The 21,307-nt window shown below is 44.1% G+C and overlaps 1 protein-coding gene across 1 annotated transcript in view; it reads right to left on the reverse strand.

The window, feature by feature from the left end:
- The window catches only part of lama4 (laminin, alpha 4), a 247,950-nt gene that overhangs the window by 90,955 nt on the left and 135,688 nt on the right, over positions 1–21,307 (reverse strand). The window contains exons 19-24 of the mRNA XM_070885329.1: positions 19,847–20,029; positions 16,103–16,242; positions 12,529–12,705; positions 12,244–12,389; positions 10,397–10,559; positions 1,259–1,392 (exon numbers count right to left, since the gene is read on the reverse strand). Coding sequence (XP_070741430.1) covers positions 1,259–1,392; positions 10,397–10,559; positions 12,244–12,389; positions 12,529–12,705; positions 16,103–16,242; positions 19,847–20,029 — 943 coding nt within the window. The remainder of the gene's footprint in view (positions 1–1,258; positions 1,393–10,396; positions 10,560–12,243; positions 12,390–12,528; positions 12,706–16,102; positions 16,243–19,846; positions 20,030–21,307) is intronic.

Genomic DNA, 21,307 nt, shown 5'->3' on the forward strand with positions numbered 1-21,307 from the left:
TCACACCCTTAATACCATCCAAACTAATCGAAGTTAGTTAGGAACTGAACTTGGACCTTCCTGGTCGGTGCAGCTCAGCTATACACCAATTTAACATTCTTAACAATCAGAGGAGCAAGTTATATTTTTTATTAGGAGAAGATTGATTAAATTGGATCTTGGCCCCAAATTTCTGCAAACCTTTTGGCATTCTCCCACCATAAGTAGGGCAGAAGAGGGCCCAGGTAAAAAGATACACCTGGTTCCAGACCTCATTTCCAATTACCACAGAGTTGTGTTTGCGATGGAACCTCCGTCTACCTCAAACAAAGTCACCTGATTCAGAGGCGAAATGGCCAGGAGAGGGGACGCTCAGACCAGGAGTTTCCTTGTCCCTGAACTTTGTATCCATTGGGTGGTTTGTTGCCAATTGAGAAGATACCTGTGGAGCTAAAACCCACCTCCAGGTTTATGCTTTACCCTGGACACTTGAATGCAGATCATCAGGAATCAGCTCCCTTTACAATCAAGAAGCTGCTAAGTTCAGGGCTGTCAGAACATTCTGAAGCACAGTAACACCCATCCCTCTTCTATGGCTGGTGTTTGAAATGTACCATAGTGGTGAAGACACCCACCAGAAATATTAAAATTGGGAAATCTTCTGACACCGCATCCTGGCAGAGTCTGGAGTGGAGGATCCCGACACTAAAACTGAGATGAAAGGCCCGCATAAATTCAGCTCCCTTGTTGATGAAAAAAACTGTAAAAGTAAACCTAGCAATTTAGCTAAAAAAGCGTTAATTAGATTGTGACCCATTACTCCCGTAACAAAATGGTGGCTGCTGCCACATACTGAGATGAGGAGAAAGTTCTTCTCTCAGAGGGTTGTAAATCTATGGAATTCGCTGCCCAGAGAGCTGTGGAAGCTGGGTCATTGAATAAATTTAAGACAGAAATAGACAATTTCTTAAACGATAAGGGAATAAGGGGTTATGGGGAGCGGGCAGGAAAGTGGACCTGAGTCCATGATCGGATCAGCTGGGATTGTATTAAATGGCGGAGCAGGCTCATATGGCCTACTCCTGCTCCATTTTTTAATGTTCTTATGTTCTTATATCAGACTAGAACTGATCGTTTCAAAATTAACCCCCCAAATTTAGGGACAGTAGAATAGGACAGTTTCAGCTAAATGAAATATTTCTTAAAATACCCAGTGTTACAAAAGTGAAGACATAATTTATGCTTTGCCAAAGTGTGACACGTGCGATGATCTGTTTACCTTGTACCGGGTCTGTGGGTTGTTGTGTTCAGGTTGTATATCTGCTTGAAGTTGTAGAGGCTTGTTATGTCATCATTAAGTGTGGCCAGTTCAATACAGCCAACAAAGGCAGGCAGGTTCAAGCTGAGAGGAAGCTGTGACAAACAAGGCAGGAAACATTCTGTTAAGACAACTCCATTAGTGTGCAGAACACAGCCATGACCCACGGAATGCTTGGCGCAGAGAGTATGCGACTTGTATTTAATTTTATTTGTCAATCTGTCGTCGTGCTTCAGTCCTTACCAGAACATTATTCTTTCTACAGCTTATGAATATTCTGCCAGTTTAATGAGTAATACAATGTATGAGTGGATACAAAGAAATGACATAATGTGGCTGGGGGACATTATGAATAATTGCTTCACAAAGTGATTTAGAGTTCTCTTCTGTCTATAATTTAATTGAATATTTACTCTACTTATTATAGATTAGTAAGATATTTAGATTTCACTCGCTCCTTCAAAGAGCAAATCCTAAATCTCTTTTTAAAAAATAAAATGATTTTATTGGAACTGGAAGTAGTGCTAGTTTCTCAAACCAAGGAGTTACTTTCTGTTCAAATGAGCTATGATGCTGCATGGAACTATTTTGAGTCAATAGTAAGCCCCAAAAATGGAAACCCAGTTAATATGCCTGGTGTAAGAACTATTAAAACAAATCCTAGCATCAACAGAAATTATCCAAAATAGGTCATGCGAAACATTACAAACCAAATGAGTTGGCCCAACAGTGTACATGGGAATGTGCTTGGCTTCCAATCAGAACATTTGAGCAGCAAGGATGTCAGTCACAAAATGTATCTAAAGCAGTAATAGTATTTCATCAGTTTTCAGTTAATCAAGGAGTACCATGTATGCAATAAGGCAATTCATCTCACTGAGTGGGGAGCCAGAACTAGCAGTGCCAGGATGTAAATTTCTCCAAGAAATTAAAGGAAGAATTGGCAAGTAATTGGCCAATTGGCTTGGGAACAGAGGAGAAATGGGTCAGAGGCTAGAGGAAAATTACAATAGTTATTTTTGAATTCTACCTTGCTGCAATTTGACTGGTGTAATAAAATGTACTACTCTATGCAAAGGCTACTGCTGTTTAGGAAACACTTTGTGGAGTGTTTGCTAGTGCTGTTGGGGAGGGGTTCAACTAATATGGCAGGGAGGTGGGAACCGATGCAGGGAGACAGAGGGAAATAGAATGGGGGCAGAAGCAAAAGATAGAAAGAAAAAAAATAAAAGTGGAGGATGTAAAGTCCTGTCCCCTCAGTATAGATTCACACGAGGCATGTAGTGAAGTCAAGGCCACTCTGGACCTGCACCTTTATTTCACAGCTCTGGAATCCCGCACTTGCCTGAGACCTGTCCTTATATACCTGTCTCTTGCAAGTGCACCCCTGGTGGTAAAGTATGCTGGTGGTTACAGGTCATATCTTATTACAGTCATGTATAGCATGTTAGGATACAGTTATATATAATAATGTAAGATACATGACATCACCCTCCCCCAAAGTCTTATTGTCTTTATAGGTTCAGTCTCTCAGGTGATCTATGCTCTCGTGTGGAGCGTCTGAGTTGTGGTTCAGTTGTTTGCCTTGGTGTCTGTTTTTCTTTGGGTGTGGTTGCTGGTATCTCGCCTAGGCTGTCTGTTTCGATTAGTGTGATTGTTGTTGACTTGCCTGGGCTGTCTGTTGGGATTGCCCTTTCCTCAGGTTGTTCCCTCTGTCTGTCCACCAGGTGTGGTGCGAGTTTCACATTGTAGTCTGCCTCTGGTTCCGCAGTGTTGTTGATAAATCTGCTTTTGACTTGGTCTACATGCCTCCAGCAGGTTTTGCCATTGTCCATTTATACTACCAGTAGCCTGTTTCCTTCCTTGCCTGTTACTGTCCCTGCAAGCCATTTGGGACCCCTGCCATAGTTTAGTACAAACACTTTGTCCCCTATCTCATTCCATCTCCCCCTCGAATTTCTGTCATGGTACTCAGTCAGCTTGCGGCGCTTTGCCTCAACAATTTTGTGCATGTCTGGGAGGATTAATGAGAGCCTTGTTTTTAAAGTCCTTTTCATCAACAGTTGCGCGGGGGGGGGAATCCCAGTCAGTGAGTGCGGACGAGATCTGTATGCCAACAGCAGTCGCGACAGGCGACCCTGCTGCGTGGGACCTTGGATTTTAAGCATGCCTTGTTTAATGATTTGCACTGCTCTCTCCGCCTGGCCGTTGGAGGCCGGCTTGAACGGTGCCATCTTGATGTGATTTATGCCGTGGTCAATTATAAAGTCTTGGAATTCTGCACTGGTGAAGCACGGACCATTGTCACTGACCAATGTGTCAGGGATTCTGTGCGTTGCAAACATGGTTGCGAGGCTCTCCACAGTGGTGGAGGGTGTGCTTGAGTTTAAAATGGGTGCATTCGATCCACTTTGAAAATGCATCTACAACTACGAGGAACATTTTGCTCATGAATGGGCCGGCATAGTCTACGTGCACCCGCGACCACGGTTTGGTAGGCCAGGGCCAGGGGCTCAGTGGAGCCTCCCTGGAGGCAGTGCTGAGTTGGGCACAAATGGTGCCCCTTCGGACGCAGAGCTCCAAGTCCACGTCAATACCAGGCCACCAGTCGTGGGATCTGGCTATAGCCTTCATGAGAACGATCCCCGGGAGCTCCTGGACAAATGCCTCTCTGCCTCGCAGAGGCATGACTACTTGGCTGCCCCACATCAGGCAGTCTGCTTGTAGTGATAGCTCATGCATGCGCTTGTGAAAGGGTTTTAATTCCTCGGGGCAGGCATCGCGAGCCTCTGCCCAGTCACCGGTTAGGACACATCTTTTTACTAAGGATAACGTGGGGTCGCTGGCCGTCCAGGCTCTGATTTGGCAAGCCGTCATGGGCAAAACTGTGGACTCAAAGGCATTGATTGCCATGACTATCTCACAGTCCTGTTCGTCAGACCCTTCTGTGGTCGCCAGGGGTAGCCTGCTGAGCATGTCGGCACAGTTGTCTGTGTCTGGTCTGTGTCTTATTGTGTAGTCGTAGGACGGCAGCATGAATGCCCACCGTTGAATTCGCGCCGAGGCGTTGGCGTTTATTGCCTTGCTCTCGGATAGGAGAGACGTGAGGGGCTTGTGGATGGTTTCTAACGCGAACTTGGCCCCGAAAAAGTATTGGTGCATCTTTTTGATACCGTACACGCACGCGAGCGCCTCCTTCTCTACCATTCCGTACCAGCGCTCCGCCCACGAAAGTGACCTGGAGGCATAAGCTATGGGTTGTAATTTGCCCGCACTATTGACATGTTGCAAAACGCACCCGACCCCATACGCTGACGCATTGCATGTGAGAACTAGCTTTTTACCTGGGTCAAAGAAAGTCAAAACACTGTTGGAACACAGAAGGTTGCGTGCCTTATTGAAGGCGCGTTCCTGGGCGTTCCCCCAAAACCAATCGCACCCCTTCCTGAGTAGCACATGGAGAGGCTCCAGCAGCGTGCTTAAGTTCTGCATAAAGTTCCCAAAGTAATTGAGTAGCCTGAGAAAGGCGCGCATTTCTGAGACATTCCGGGGCCTGGGTGCCAGGCGAATTGTTTCTGTTTTGGACTCTGTTGGGCGGATTCCATCAGCGGCAATCCTTCTGCCCAAAAATTCAACCTCGGGTGCAAGAAACAGGTACTTAGATTTCTTGACTCGTAGGCCTACCTGATCCAACCGCTTTAGTACTTCCTCCAAATTACGGAGATGGGAGTCGGTGTCCCTGCCTGTGATAAGTATGTCGTCTTGAAATACAACCGTCCCCAGGATGGACTTGAGCAGACTCTCCATGTTGCGCTGGAATATGGCAGCTGCCGACCTGATGCCGAATGGGCATCGATTGTACATGAAAAGGCCTCGATGTGTGTTGATGGTGGTGAGTTGCTTGGATTCCTCGGTCAATTCTTGCGTGAGGTCTAATTTTGAGAAAAGTTGACCTCCAGCCAATGTGGCAAATAAATCCTCCGCTCTGGGCAGCAGGTACTGGTCCTGTAGGGAGACTCTGTTTATGGTAGATTTGTCATCCCCACAGATTCGTACGGATCCATCAAGCTTCATGACTAGGACGATGGGACTTGCCCAATCGCTAAATTCCACAGGTGATATAATGCCTTCCCGCAGAAGCCTGTCTAGTTCGTGTTCAATCTTTTCCCTCATCACATAGGGTACAGCTCTGGCCTTGTGATGGACCGATCTAGCATCCTGTGTGAAGTAGATTTTGACTTTGGCCCCTTTGAAAGTGCCCACACCTGGCTGAAAGAGATGTTCAAATCGCTTTATAACTGTTGAGCAGGAGGTCCGTTCCTCTAATGACATGGCATGGACATCATCCCATTTCCAGTTTAGTTTTGCCAGCCAGCTTCTCCCCAGCAGTGCTCAGGGGTCTCTGGGGAAAATCCACAGGGGAAGTCGGTTCACTGTCCCTTTGTGTGACAGAGAGCATGGCGCTGCTGAGGACTGGTACGATTTCTTTGGTATAGGTCCTTAGTGTGGTGTCGGCCCTTGTGAGTTTTGGTCTGTCTCTTTTATGCGGCCCAAGTTGTTCAAATTGTTGAGCGCCCATGAGAGATTGACTCGCTCCTGTATCCAGCTCCATGTTGACAGATATTCCGTTGAATAGGACCCTCATCATTATAGAAGGCGTCCTGTTGTAGGAGCAGCGACCGTTGATCGTGTTGATCCGCTGTACACCGGTGTCCCAGGTACTGTCCCCACCATCTTCTGGTCCGCTTTACAACCCATCCGATTCGTATACCAGCCGAGCTGCCGTTTATTTGCACATGCGGGCCAAATGCCCTGTATATTCACAATTTCTGCAAACAGCCTGCTGAAATCAACATCCCCTTGATGAGTGCCCACCCCCACACCTCCAGCGCAGACTTGTTCCATTGTTCAAAGAGTTCCCAAAGAATGAGCTGCGTCTGGCTGATCTCTCTTGAGCTTCTCTCAGTTTGTAGTTCATTGCTCGCATTGTGGGTTGATGAGGTGCGAACAGCCGTTCCTGTGGCCCTTGATGGCTTCTGCCTGCTGTCAAGAGCCTGTTCTCCCGGTTTTGTCTGTGTGTCGGGGTAGCAGCTTGATGGCTTCTGCCTGCTGTCGAGAGCCTGTTCTTCCGGTTTTTATCTGTGTGTGGTAGCAGCTTGTTTAGCGCTGTGAACTTCTTCTTCCGATATTTCGTTAGTTGTCGTACCTGCATTGTAAATCAACCTCATTTCTTCTTCCCCTACCAAGAATGTCTGTGCAACCATTGCTGCTGCCTCTAAGGTCAGGTTCTTGGTCTCTATGAGCTTTCGGAATATGCCTGCGTGGCCTATTCCTTCAATGAAAAAGTCTCTCAGCATTTCTCTCCTCAGTTCATCGGAGAACTCACATAAACTAGCCAACCTCCGAAGTTCCGCCACGAAGTCGGGTATGCTCTGGCCCACACAGGGTCTGTAGTTGTAGAACCTATGTCTGGCCATGTGTAGGCTGCTCGCTGGCTTCAGGTGGTCTCTTACCAGTGTGCTCAATTCTTCAAATGACTTGCTTGCTGGTTTCTCGGGTGCCAACAGATCCTTCATTAAAGCGTATGTTTTCGAGCCACAGCTGGTCAAGAGATGGGCTCTTCCCTTGTCTGCCTTATCATCGCCTAACCAGTCTTTAGTTACAAAGCTTTGCTGGAGCCTTTCTATAAAGTCCTCCCAATTGTCTCCCGCATTGTACTTTTCATCTGATCCATTGTTTGCCATTCTGTGGATTCTGTAATCCCGTAACCCGTCGCCACTGTAAAGTCCTATCCCCTCAGTACAGATTCACACGCGGCATATAGTGAAGTCAAGGTCACTCTGGACCTGCACCTTTATTTCACAGCTCTGGAATCCCACACTTGCCTGAGACCTGTCCTTATATACCTGTCTCTTGCAAATGCACCCCTGGTGGTAAGGTATGCTGGTGGTTACAGGTCATATCTTATTACAGTCATGTATAGCATGTTAGGATACAGTTATATATAATAATGTAAGATACATGACAGAGGGCAGAGAACACAAGGCAAAAAGCAAAAAGGGCCACATTACAGCAAAATCCTAAAGGGGCCAAGGGTGTTAAAAAGACAAGCCTGAAGGCTCTGTGCCTCAATGCGAGGAGTATTCGGAATAAGGTGGACGAATTAACTGCGCAGGTAGCAGTTAACGGAAATTAATTTGCATCATGGAGACATGGTTCCAGGGTGAGCAAGGCTGGGAACTCAACATCCAGGGGTATTCAACATTTAGGACGGATAGACAGAAAGGAAAAGGAAGTGGGGTGGCGTTGCTGGTTAAAGAAGAAATTAATGCAATTGTAAGGAAGGACATTAGCTTGGATGATGTGGAATCTGTATGGATGGAGCTACGGAATACCAAAGGGCAGAAAACGGTAGTGGGAGTTGTGTACAGACCACCAAACAGTAGTAATGAGGATGGGAACAGCATCAAACAAGAAATTAGGGATGTGTGCAATAAAGGTACAGCAGTTATCATGGGCAACTTTAATCTACAAATTGACTGGGCTAACAAAACTGGTAGCAATGCGATGGAAGAGGATTTCCTGGAGTGTATGCGGGATGGTTTTCTCGACCAATATGTCGATGAACCAACCAGAGAGCAGGCCATCCTAGACTGGGTGATGTGCAATGTGAAAGGACTAATTAGCAATCTTGTTGTGCGAGACCCCTTGGGGAAGAGTGACCATAATATGGTAGAATTCTTTATTAAGATGGAGAGTGACACAGTTAATTCAGAGATTAGGGTTCTGAACTTGGGGAAAGGTAACTTCGATGGCATGAGAAGTAAATTGGCTAGAATAGACTGGCGAGTGATCCTGAAAGGTTTGACGGTGGATAGGCAATGGCAAACATTTAAAGATCACATGGATGAACTTCAACAATTGTACATCCCTGTCTGGAGTAAAAATAAAACGGGGAAGGTGGCTCAACCATGGCTTACAAGGGAAATTAAGGATAGTGTTAAATCTAAGGAAGAGGCATATAAATTGGCCAGAAAAAGCCGCAAACTTGAGGACTGGGAGAATTTTGTAATACAGCAGAGGAGGACAAGGGGTTTAATTAGGAGGGGGGAAATAGAGTATGAGAGGAAGCTTGCTGGGAACATAAACCTGACTGCAAAAGCTTCTATAGATATGTGAAGAGAAAAAGATTAGTGAAAACAAACATAGGTCCTTTGCAGTCAGATTCAGGTGAATTTATAATGGGGAACAAAGAAATGGCAGACCAGTTAAACAAATACTTTGGTTCTGTTTTCACGAAGGAAGACACAAATAACCTTTCGGAAGTACTAGGGGCCGAGGGTCTAGTGAGAAGGAACTGAAGGATAGCCTTATAAAGCGGGAAATTGTGTTAGGGAAATTGATGGGATTGAAGGCCGATAAATCCCCGGGGCCTGATAGTCTGCATCCCAGAGTATTTAAGGAAGTGACCATAGAAATAGTGGATGCATTGGTGATCATTTTGCATCAGTCTATCGACTCTGGATCAGTTCCTGTGGACTGGGAGGGTAGCTGATGTAACACCACTGTTTAAAAATGGAGGGAGAGAAAAAACAGGTAAATATAGATGGGTTAGCCTGACATCAGTAGTGGGGAAAGTGTTGGAATCAATTGTTAAAGATGAAATAGCAGCGCATTTGGAAAGCAGTGACAGAATCGGTCCAAGTCAGCATGGATTTATGAAAGGAAAATCATGCTTGACAAATCTTCTGGAATTTTTTTGAGGATGTAACTAGTAAAATGGACAAGGGAGAACCAGTGGATGTGGTGTATTTGGACTTTCAAAAGGCTTTTGACAAGTTCTCACACAAGAGATTGGTGTGCAAAATCAAAGCACATGATATTGGGAGTAATGTACTGACTGACGTGGATAGAGAACTGATTGGCAGACAGGAAGCAGAGAGTTGGGATAAACGGGTCTTTTTCAGAATGGCAGGCAGTGACTAGTGGAATGCCGCAGGGCTCAGTGCTGGGACCCCAGCTCTTTACAATATACATAATGATTTTGATGAAGGAATTGATGTAATATCTCCAAGTTTGCAGATTACACTAACCTGGGTGGCAGTGTGAGCTGTGAGGAGGATGCTAAAAGGCTGCAGGGTGACTTGGACAGGTTAGGTGAGTGGGCAAATGCATGGCAGATGCAGTTTAATGTGGATAAATGTGAGGTTATCCATTTTGGGGGCAAAAATACGAAGGCAGAATATTATCTGAATGGCGGCAGATTAGGAAAGGGGAAGGTGCAACGAGACCTGGGTGTCAAGGTACATCAGTCATTGAAAGTTGGCATGCAGGTACAGCAGGCGGTGAAGAAGGCAAATGGAATGTTGGCCTTCATAGCTAGGGGATTTGAGTATAGGAGCAGGGAGGTCTTATTGCAGTTGTACAGGGCCTTGGTGAGGCCTCACCTGGAATATTGTGTTCAGTTTTGGTCTCCTAATCTGAGGAAGGATGTTCTTGCTATTGAAGGAGTGCAGCGAAGGTTCACCAGACTGATTCCCGGGATGGGGTGACTGACATATGAGGAGAGACTGGATCAACTGGGCCTTTATGCACTGGAGTTTAGAAGGATGAGAGGGGATCTCATAGAAACTTATAAGATTCTGACAGGACTGGACAGTTAGATGCGGGAAGAATGTTCCCGATGATGGGGAAGTCCAGAACCAGGGGACACAGTCTTAGGATAAGGGGTAGGCCATTTAGGACTGAGATGGGGAGAAACTTCTTCACTCAGAGAGTTGTTAACCTGTGGAATTCCCTTCAACAGAGAGTTGTTGATGCCATTTCATTGGATATGTTTCCCTTACGGCTAAAAGGATCAAGGGGTATGGAAAGAAAGCAGGAAGTGGGTGCTGATCTTATTGAATGGTGGTGCAGGCTCGAAGGGCCAAATGGCCTACTCCTGCACCTATTTTCTCTGTTTCTATATTTCTATGTTTCTATTTTTTATATATAGCTCAAACTTGTGAAAGTTATAAATTGCTACCATCTTTAAAAGGAAATGTTCTGTAAGTTTAAAAATGTACCACAGGCAATAAGAATTGGCTCAGTCTAGCATACCTGGAAATCTGGAGGTACTCCTCCCACATAGAAAACCATGTCGTCCGCTTCCAGATCCAACAGAGAATTGTTGCCTTCGGCTGCTCCCTTCTGGATGAACTTTTGCTCTGCTGTACTACCTGGGCTGGGTACAGTTAGCTGTATTTTTCCATGTCTTCCAACCCTATTAGAGAAAGTAAAGGAGCACGCCAAAAGTCATATCAATCGTATTCTTCCTTGGTTTGGTTAATTCTGAAAGTGGAAGGCAATCTTGTCAATGAAGGATGGACCATTGAGAGTTACTGCCAACCACTGAATATTTTCAAACACATGCATTATCATTTGAAATGTGTTGATATTGAAGTAAAACATCTCACATGCTGTGTACAAAATCGCAGAAGAATTGCTCACAATGTGCAGCAACATTGCAAATGCTCTTCGAAGATTCCCTCTGGTCAGTATGTTTAGCAAAATCATAAATATATTAAAAAGTACATCTTTATGATTTTCTAGAAATTCTTACCATGGAGATCTCTCATGAAAGCATTTATGACGACCTGATACATAATGACTACCCTCAATCTGCAGTGTCTGTTTATATTTACTGTTTTGCAAACACTAAATTGGAAGTGAGGCCAAGATTGGATTGAGCTCTGATGCCTGCATGGTTGATGTTCATAGTCCAGAATCATACAAAGTAAAATGATTATTTAGAAAGATAAAATAAATTATTGGGCGTGCTCAGAAATCAACATTTTTTTTAGTCAAAATGATTCCAAAACAGCTGAATTCAATGTATCAAATTTGTTTGTTGCTTATTCAAACAAGTTTTATTGTGCCTAACACCAAAATGATAGTATCGCATCTGAACTTAATCATAGCAATTTAGTTTTGACAAAACCCTACAGATAGCAGAAAAACCACTGAGGGTAACCTCAATCTAATCCACCCGGCGGGTACCTGACAGGATCGGATTACCCGCCCTTTTTACACTTCCCCCGATTTTACTTTTAATTGAAGCCAATTTGTGGATTTGCTTTTTCTTGGTCTCTAGATTAGGTTGAGACGTCCTAATCAATTTATATATTTTTTAATTCATTCTTGAGATGTGGGTGTTGCTGGCAAGGCCAGCATTCATTGCCCATTCCTATGTGCTCCTGAGAAGGGGGTGGCCGGCCCACTTCTGGAGCCGTTCTGCCCTCTCAGGTGGACGTAAAAAAATCCCATGGTATTATTCGAACAGGAGCATGAGAATTCACCCCAGTGTCCTGGCCAACATTCATCCAACAATCAATATCACTAAAACAGATTATCTGGTCAATATCACATTGCTGTTTGTGGGGCCTTGCTGTGTACAAATTGGCTACTATGTTTCCTTGACAATAGTGACTATGCTTCAAAAAATGTATTTCATTAGCTGTAACATGTGTTGGGCCGTCCTGAGGTCATGACAGGCGCTATATAAATGCAAGTCTTTCTTCATGTGGTGAAAATGCTGCCACAATGCTGTTAGGTAAGGATTTTCAGGATTTTGATCCATCAATTATGAAGGAATGGCGATATATGTCCAAGTCATGAAAGTGTGTGACTTGAAGAAGAACGCCCCCTGGGGGCGCTAATGGGAGGCGCAAACGACTGCAATTTCTCCCCCTATATATTTAAACCCTAGTCTTCTAAAACACTGCATTCCCCAATCCCACAAGTTTAAGGTCTGCTCTTATAAACAGCAACTACACTGAATGTAAACTGAAAAGAACATTTATTCCATCATTGCCAGGACAAATTTGGCAAATAATTCTGGAAACTTGTACTATGAAATGTTTTCACCAAAAATTACTTTGTCCATAAGAGAGATCAAGAGGGATTACCTTTCTACTTTGATTAAATTGAAGTAGTTTGGCCAGGTGCTCACAGCTTTTGAGTTCAAAGGAATCTCAACATCTCCATTTCCAAGATTGTAGACATAAACTAAATTGTCATTCTTAATACTCAAGCCAATGTAATCTTGTCCTTTCTAGAAAACAGCAAAACATAAAATTGCAAACATAAAGCTTCATTCAGCAGAAATCTGATTGCATACACATTCCTATTCCTTATGTATGGCATTAATTTTGGACTGTTTCAGTAAAATTGACTTGAGTAGGTGTTCTTACATTCTTGCTTCCAAGGTACATGATGAATCTATCTTGGTTGGCAGTCTGGCCTTGTTCACTTAATGAAGGAACTCGCATGTACAAACTCATTGAAGTAAAAGACTTGAGCTCCTCCAAGTTTGGTTTTGCTCGAACTTCCACAGCAGACTGACCATCAAATTTCATGGAGACTTGAACCTGAAGTGAAACAAATAAATCAATTGTTTCTTTAACTGATATATTCAGTAAATCTGTACATTTGTTGTCTATAACTGAACAACTGTTGGACATTGACTGTGCAAAGGAGAGGCAACAACGCTAGTCAAAGAGTGTACATTTCTAATCATACGGGGTTCATGAAACCAAATCCTAGCCTTAATGGTTACTCAAAATTATTAATATTAGGCAAGTGAGGAGTGACAGAAGCTGATAAAACAAGCCCACTTCATGTAGGTCAGTCACAGAGCAGAACCTAGGACCCTTTCCAAAGCATTACAGCCTACCATATAAAAGGAGGAAGTTGTTAAAATTAAGTGGAAATTGAGTGAAAGCTATGCAGCATGTCTTATTATACATGATTATACTCTTATTGAAATTTTACCTACCCTGAATGACATAACCAAAACTTAATATGTAAAATTTAGCCCGATTTTAACTCAGAGTGCGCCCAGGCAGGTGGGAGGGAAACCCCATGTGGAAAGTTTACCGTAAGGTCCGGGCCACATCTCCTCAGTTGGGAAGGTGCCACTGGGTAAATTCATAAGAAAAGTGTTACAAAATTGAAAATTAATTTGTAAAAATAAATTTTAGAATGGCTTTTAGAAATAGGTTAACATGAGATAAGAACATATTTTGTGTGGATTTTAATGTGATCAATGGATATAAAATAAGTCATCATCATAGGCAGTCCCTCGGAATCAAGGAAGACTTGCTTCCATTCCCAAAGTGAGTTCTTTGATGGCTGAACAGTCCGATACGGGAGCCACAGACCCTGTTACAGGTGGGACAGACATTCGTCGGGGGAAGGGGTCGGTAGGGCTGGTTTGCCGTGCGCTCCTTCCGCTGCCTGCGCCTGGCCTCTTCATGCTCCTTGTGTTGAGCCTCAAAGAGCTCAACGCCCTCCTGGATGGACTTTCTCCACCTCGGGCGGTCTGAGGCCAGGGTCTCCCAGGTGTCAGTGGTGATATAAAATAAGTGATATAAAATAAGTACAGCAAAAATAATTCTCACATTTTTGTTTAATAATAACTATCTTTTACACCGAGATTGCCTGGACACTTAACCATGATTCTTCTTTCAATTTGTTCACTGGCAAGCAGTCCCCATCAAAATAGACACAACTGTGATTAAATGCCCATGGACGGAAACATACGGTGAGTTTATACTTATGATTTAACGAGCAAAATTTAGCTATATAAATAAAATGTGGAAATATTGGAAAAGGATATAACTAAAGGGTTGAAAATCTAAATGCTGATGTGGCAATGGGAAAATATGATATTTTTTTTCAAATCTGCACTAATCGATGGGGAGTTTCGCCCACCGGCTGCATGTATGGAGAAATCACAGGTGTACTACCTAAGATTTCCCACTCGTAAGTAATCTATAATTGTGGGTAATTCCCTGTCATTTCTCAATATGTAGGCCATTGGCTGAGACTCCCCACTGGTAACACACATTTGTAAAATTGTCCCCTTTATGGCCCCAAGTTTCCACACGCGGCGAAAAAGGCGCACCTCAGAGCTGGGCGCCTGTTTTTCGCGCCGAAAATGGCGCCGGAAAAAAAGTGCGGTATTCTCGAGCACCTTGGAGCTCGATGTCTGCTTGGCGCGGCGCACAGGGGGCGGAGCCTACCACTCGCGCCAAATTTGTAAGTAGGAGGGGGCGGGTACAATTGAAATGAGGCTTCTTGGTCGGCAACCCTGCGCGTGCGCGTTGGAGCGTTCTCGCACGCGCAGTCTGAAGTAAACATTGGCACTTGGCCATTTTTAAAAGTACTGCAGAAAAAATGAAGATGTGTTTCTTGGACCCCTGCAAAGGCTTGTATTTTAATTTTCTTGATATTTCTGTGTGTGAGGGAGTGCTTTTAGCAGCACTGCTGAATAAATCACCTGCTGAAATCAGTGAGTTCAGCTTTTCACTGCTAAACTTGCAGAACCGGTGCCTGCAAATTAAGGACTGTGTGTTTGGAGAAATAAAAGTGCCAATTCAACTTTGCAATGGATCAATGTCCACAAAGAACAAAGAATTTCTTGCATGAGGAAGCAAACCATTGCATAATATGTGGTGCACCCATTCTGCAAAGTTAAATATAAAGATGTCGATGTGGCTGCCTCTCCCTGTCCAAATGGCCTCAGTCAGTCCCCCTCACAGCTCGAAGGCTGCTGCTGCTCCCGACCAGCCACTGACGCCGATGCAATCCCATGGCCGAATGGCCTTAGTCAGTCCCCCTCACAGCTCGAGGGCTGCTGCTGTTCTTTCTTCAGTTCCCGGCCAGCCACTGACGCCGCTGCAATCCCATGGCCGAATGGCCTCACGTCCGCTCCTGATTCTTCAGCTGCCTTCGAGCCACTGGCGCCGCCCCATAAGCGTGGCCAAACGGTCTAAAGAATTTTAAATCTGCAGCTGCGTGTGTCCTGTGTTCATTCTTCGGCTCCCGGCCAGCCACTGACGCCGCTGCAATCCCATGGCCGAATGGCCTCAAGTCCGTCCGGGTGCTGCATCTTCGCGGGGAATGAAGGCCTGCCTCAAGCACCGCAGCTCAGCTCGAAGGCTGGCTGCTGCCTGCCGCTGCCGTCGAGACGAGACACTGACGCCACACCGCTGCCTGTCTCCAACATGAAAGGCCTGCCTCAAGCACTGCAGCTCAGCTCGAAGGCTGCTTGCTGCCACTGCCGTCGAGACACTGACGCCACACCGCTGCCTGAAAGGCCTGCCTGAAGCACTTTCACACAGGTAGGAACATGGTTTATTTAATCTTTTCTTTGCTTATAAATTTTTATTCAGGTTGGATTTATTTGTATAATATTTGTATAAGTATAACTAAGGATTGATTGTAGAATTTAATGACTTCCCTTCCCCCCCTCCCCCCCCCCCCACCTCGTTCCCTACGCCTAATTTGTAACCTGCGCCTGATTTTTTTAAAGTGTAGACAAGGTTTTTTCAAGCGTACAAAAATCTTCACTTACTCCATTCTAAGTTAGTTTGGAGTACGTTTTTACTGTGGAAACTTTGAAATCAGGCGTCAGTGGCCGGACACGCCCCCTTTTGAAAAAAAAATTCTGTTCCAAAGTGAAACTGTTCTACCTGACTAGAACTGGAGGAAACTAAATGTGGAGAATTCTGATTTCTAAGATACTCCGTTCTACACCAGTTGCTCCTAAAAATCAGGAGTAAATCATGTGGAAACTTGGGGCCAATGTATTTAGCAACAAAGGGCACTTTGGAATAATGTTCAAAGAGTAATCATGTTGATCTGATTTGATATTCACTTTGTGTGGTCTATATTAGGTTAAAATGAGACGGACAAGGTGTTTGAGTATCACACAGTTATCATGATATTCTACTCATCAATTTAATGAACAGATCTTCTCACCTTGCTGGCCACATTCCGTGTCTGTGCAATAAGTTCCCGGATTCGCAGAATACTGGCAGAAATATTGCTTGCTGGCTTTTTCTGTTCCACAATTCGAAGTTTATCCAAGAGCTGTGGAACTATTTCTGTCAAATTTTTCACTGTAAATACAACAGAAATGTAAGATTTACAAACCACACAGTTTCAAAGGATTTCAAATTTCTGTGATCCTATGATTGTTTTATTCCCATTAGCCTGCAAATGCCAATAATTTTAAAGTCACAAGCATATTGCTCATGTCCAAGCAATATAATTAGCAGTCGCATTAAAAGCAATGGGCATGGTGTATTCCTTGGACTATTTCTTTAATGTGAAATGTAAGGGGTCATTTTGCAAGTTCCTGCCTGTTGCACGGAGCCTCACATGGATTGGGCACAGAATCAGGAGCGAGATCACATGCCCATTTTTTTGTTGCATGTGAATGAGCAACTTACTGATAAAAAATAAGCTCACACTGCCAACATACATGACCTGACTGAAATATTTAGCTTCAATGGTGAAGCATTCAACAAAGTTCCACCCACAGCATGAGTCTCATCGATGAAAACTCTGTGTGAATATTTGCACTAGTTTTTTTGAGCATCCTTCTGCATCTGCCGCCCTGGACTCCGCCCCCGATGCCTATGCATGCACACCACCGCTCCCTGGACTCTGCCCTCGTCCTCCCGCGCATGCACAGACTCCTCGAACCCGGAACCGGAAGTGGGGCCTGTATCGTGAGGAGCTGTGGCATGCAGAGCTGTGCCACATGTGTCTAGCTTTTGGATTGTCTTCAGCACTTTTGCCTAGAATATCGCTGTGATTATCTACATGGACATTTTCGCAGCCATCTGTGGGGGAGAAAACATTGGAGGTGGGAGAGAGAGAGACTGGGAAGAGAGAGAGAGAGAGAAAAAGAGAGAGGGACTGGGGGGGGGCGGGGTGGGGGGAGAGAGGGTGAGAGAGACTGGGGGGAAAGAGTGAGGGGACACGGGTGACGGGATCAAAAGGGAAGAGGGGGAACTCAGGGAAGACGGATTATATTCTTCCAACCCCACCCTTTTACACCCACAGCCGATTTCTCGGAAAGCAAGGGACATCATTGGAATGGATGAAATATGGAAGTCAGGACACTGTCACTATTCACTTAATATCCAATAAACCTGTTAACAATCTGTGACCCATACACAATGCCCCATCTATGATGGGCGGGGATGGGGGTAAGATCAGGAACTTGGGTTGGGGGGTGGGGGTGGGGTCATGAACTTTGGCGGGGGGTGGGGTGAACATGAACTTCGGCTTGGGGTGTCAGGAATGTGGACTGGGATGGGGCAGGAACTCAGGCTGGGGGTGTCAGGAACTTGGGCTGGGATGGGACAGGAACTTCAGCTCGGTGGGGGGCATGAACTTCATAGAATCAGAAAAATTTACAGCACAGAAGGAGGCCATTTTTGGCCCATTGTGTCCACCCCTGTCAACAAAGAGCTATCTAGCCTAATCCCACTTTCCAGCTTTTGGAGCGTAGCCTTGTAGGTTACGGCACTTCAAGTGCACATCCAAGTACCCTTTAAATGTGGTGATGGTTTCTGCCTCTACCACCCTTTCAGGCAGTATGTTCCAGGCCCCCACCACCCTCTAGGAGAAGAAATTCCCTCCCTCTAAATCTCCTCTAAACCTCCTTGGGCTGGGAGTGGGGGGTCAGGAACTTGGACTGTCTGGAGTCGGCAGTCAGAATGGCTCAACTTACACTTTGCAAAGTCATTGGAGAACTTGGGCTGGGTGGTTCGAATTACACATTCCAGAGAATCTGCTGGGTGTGTCTTATCCTCCAAGGGGACCAATCAGCAATCAGGTCATATGTTCACGGAGACCCAATCAGAGCATTTTTCTAGTGCAAATAACTACGTCCATAAATACTGGGCACAGTGGAGCCGTGGGACCTAGCCTGCTGAAGTAGGCTTCTTAAAAGGGAGAATGTAGGTTTTTAATTAATCTTGTTTTTTTTTCATGTTTTCATGTTCTGTTTGCTATATTTTGCCCTATGCATTTGCTGGTTTTGCTGGGAGAGTTCCTTCTAGCCAATACCTTTCTTCATTATTCTTGTTACTACTGACTTTAAGTTTGCACCTTACAAAGAGTAACGGATTCCAATTGTGCTGCATCACTGAGAAGAGGAAGGAGGGTTTGTAGGCCACAAACAAATGGAGCTGCAATGACTCCCAAGGTGCTTTGGCTACAGTTGTCACTATCCTTTCACTTTTAGTTGGATACATCAGAAAATACCTGCATTCACCGTTTCTGCTTCACAAAGCGGACTACGACAGCATTGCGCTAACTGCTGCACAATGACCCGCACATAACATCTGAATCAGGGATTCGCTCTTCTCATAGAAGTGATAGTTACTACAAAATGAAGCTTTCATTCTGCCAGATACGCTACCCTAGGTGGCAGCTGCCACATTGTATAGCCGACAGTGCACATATATATCAGGCAAGTGATATCTGCTATTTTTTTTTTTAAAAGAGGCAACCACTTTAGGAAGGAACATATCAGCTGGACAGCACACATAGCTTTTGCCAGGTGGCAGGGTGTCCTCGAGTGCAAAGTGTTGCATAAGGTACTCATCTGGGCATCAGGACTCTCCATGTGACTGCCATGGCCTTCGTGAACAGAAAGATTTGCGCTCATTTATTGTTCAAGCAGTATCTGACCACAGAAATATCATTCTATAATTCTATGAAATGTGTGAAAATGTGAGGAGCATACTCATCTTCACCTTGCTCCTTAAATCAGCATACGACTGCCTCATTTGCAACCAGATACAAAGTGTTGGGCAAGCAATGACTCAGTCAGTTACCTCTATCCAAGCAGGTGGCACCTGTGATGTTATGGAATGTGGCCTTCATCCTCAATAGTGCCTATCTTGCCTGTATCTCCAGTGTACTATCATGAAGAACTAGTCCACTTTTCCGCAATTACAATGTTCCCTTGTAAAGCAAGCTGAAGCCATTTAAATGCTGTGACCTTGCTGGATTTTGCACTCCCAGCCAAGTGTGCTACAAGCCCAGTTGTTTTGGCAATCTTTGCATGTGCCAGTCGACAATTCAATTAGAGGGAGGGACTCCCACTTAAAAAATTGGGTACGTGCAGCCCAATTTAACTGATGCAGTATTAGGACTGTAATGTTAATGTAATTCTGTGATTGGTGCTTGAATTGAAAGTTTATTTAATATTTCTTATTCTTTTTAAGTGCAGGATCAAATCACCTCAGTGGTGAATTATTTATGCCATTTCAGTTAGGAACCCAAATATATCTGGTGAGTGGGTGTTGCTTGGCTTGGCTACTTCCATGTATTACCCGTTAAAGAATTTCCTCAGTTCCATGCTGTCATTCCCACATTTCTTTGACTAATGCCAAAAATTACTAACATCATAATATCAGTCCATCTTCTTTGCAAAAGTTTAATTTTAAACTTGCAACTTCTCAGAAAAACTGACCTCATTTTAACATAGCAGATTTAAAAAAAAGAGTTTTTGGTGGTCTATTTAGGACAAAAGAGATAATACAGCTTTAATTCAAATCATTCGAGATCAATTATAAGCACATATCATTCATATGGATCAGTGTAAACTCTGCAATCAGACTCTTTTGTAAAGTTTAAAAAAAATGTATTTCTATGTACAAAAGTAAATTAAATTGGAGCTGAAAGAAAACCACATAGTACCTGTGTCACCAGCTGAGCTCACTGTCTGTTTGAAAGCGTTTCCGTCATCAGCAGAGGTGCTTAGATTCTGTAGCCAGCCTTTCACAAATTCACCCATAGGGATGACAGTCTGTAAAACCATTTGAGAGGTGTCCTTTGCTTCTTCTGCAATCAGCTTTGATCGGTTCACCTGGTTCCTGTTACCTGAAATGTTCATATATTAAGAATTTCATTATTAGCTTGGGCTAGATTTTTCACTATTATAGAATTTGGATGTATTTATGGCATGGACAGAACTTCCTCTTGCAACAAAGATGAGTCCCTTAGCCTGGTCAGGCTGCTTCACAGAGGCATAATCAGACAAAAACAGCACAATCCGTTCATCAATGTAAACTATTCTGTTTCTTGATCTATTTAAATTGTACTGAAAGATTGCTGATGCCTATTTAATTCTTAAAGGCCTTCCATGAGCCTAAGATACTGCTTAGCTTTTGCATGATATTTTTCATGGGCATATTGCTCACCATGTACAAGAAGGTTATACCAAAATCCTTATATTAAGAAGTGGGACAACGAGTAAGAGGGAAAATGAAAATGGGGAGAGTTAGGCTGAGGCCTAATGGTTTGGCCAGAGAGAAGAGTTTTTGAAAGCAGGGAGGGAGGTGGTAAGACAGCGGGAACTGGGGAAGGCTGAGAGAACAGGGCTAAAGTGGCTGAACAATTGATCACCAATAATGGTCAACAATGGACAAAGAGGTCCCCAGTGTTAAAGGAGGGGGAGGGTACATATTGTTCATAAAGCTGAATGAGAATGGTAATGTAGGATGTGGTGAGGTGAGGCCCTAGAGAGATTAGAATACTGTTCTTAAATCATATTCATTTGTGTAGAAACATTGAATTGAGCAGTTTGTTGGAAAAATTGTCTAAAATGAAAAAAATGGTGTGCAAACCATTATGCTGCTATAGTGTTGCACTTTTGGCACCAGTCTTGAATTAGTTAGGTTATGATTCAATGCCAAAAATACAATAATAAAATGGGTAAATAAATACTGGTGGACTGAATGTGAGACCAACTGAAAGAGATGGTCTTCCGCCAATGAGGATGTACATCAGCTGAAGCTTAAAAGTAGCCACTGCAAGGCTCTACCAAAAAATGTACATTTTTTAAAGTGATACCAACCACTGCTGTCACGCACCATTTACCTAACAGCGTTAGCAGCAGTAAAACCCAGATCTCTGTTTTCAAACTGTGAAATGTGAGCCAATACTGTGCCCCTACCACAAATAATCTTAGGAAGATTCTAATGAGAATGTTGAGGACAGAGGGGGGATATGTAAATTTTAAAGATTGGAAAATCTCATCATCATTGGCAGTCCCTCGAAATCGAGGAAGACTTGCTTCCACTCTACAAGTGAGTTCTCAGGTGGCTGGTCAATCCAATGTGGGAATTACAGTCTGTCACAGGTGGGGCAGGCAGTGGT

Source organism: Pristiophorus japonicus, chromosome 7 (genome assembly GCF_044704955.1).
Source record: "Pristiophorus japonicus isolate sPriJap1 chromosome 7, sPriJap1.hap1, whole genome shotgun sequence".
Classification (NCBI taxonomy): Eukaryota; Metazoa; Chordata; class Chondrichthyes; family Pristiophoridae; genus Pristiophorus; species Pristiophorus japonicus.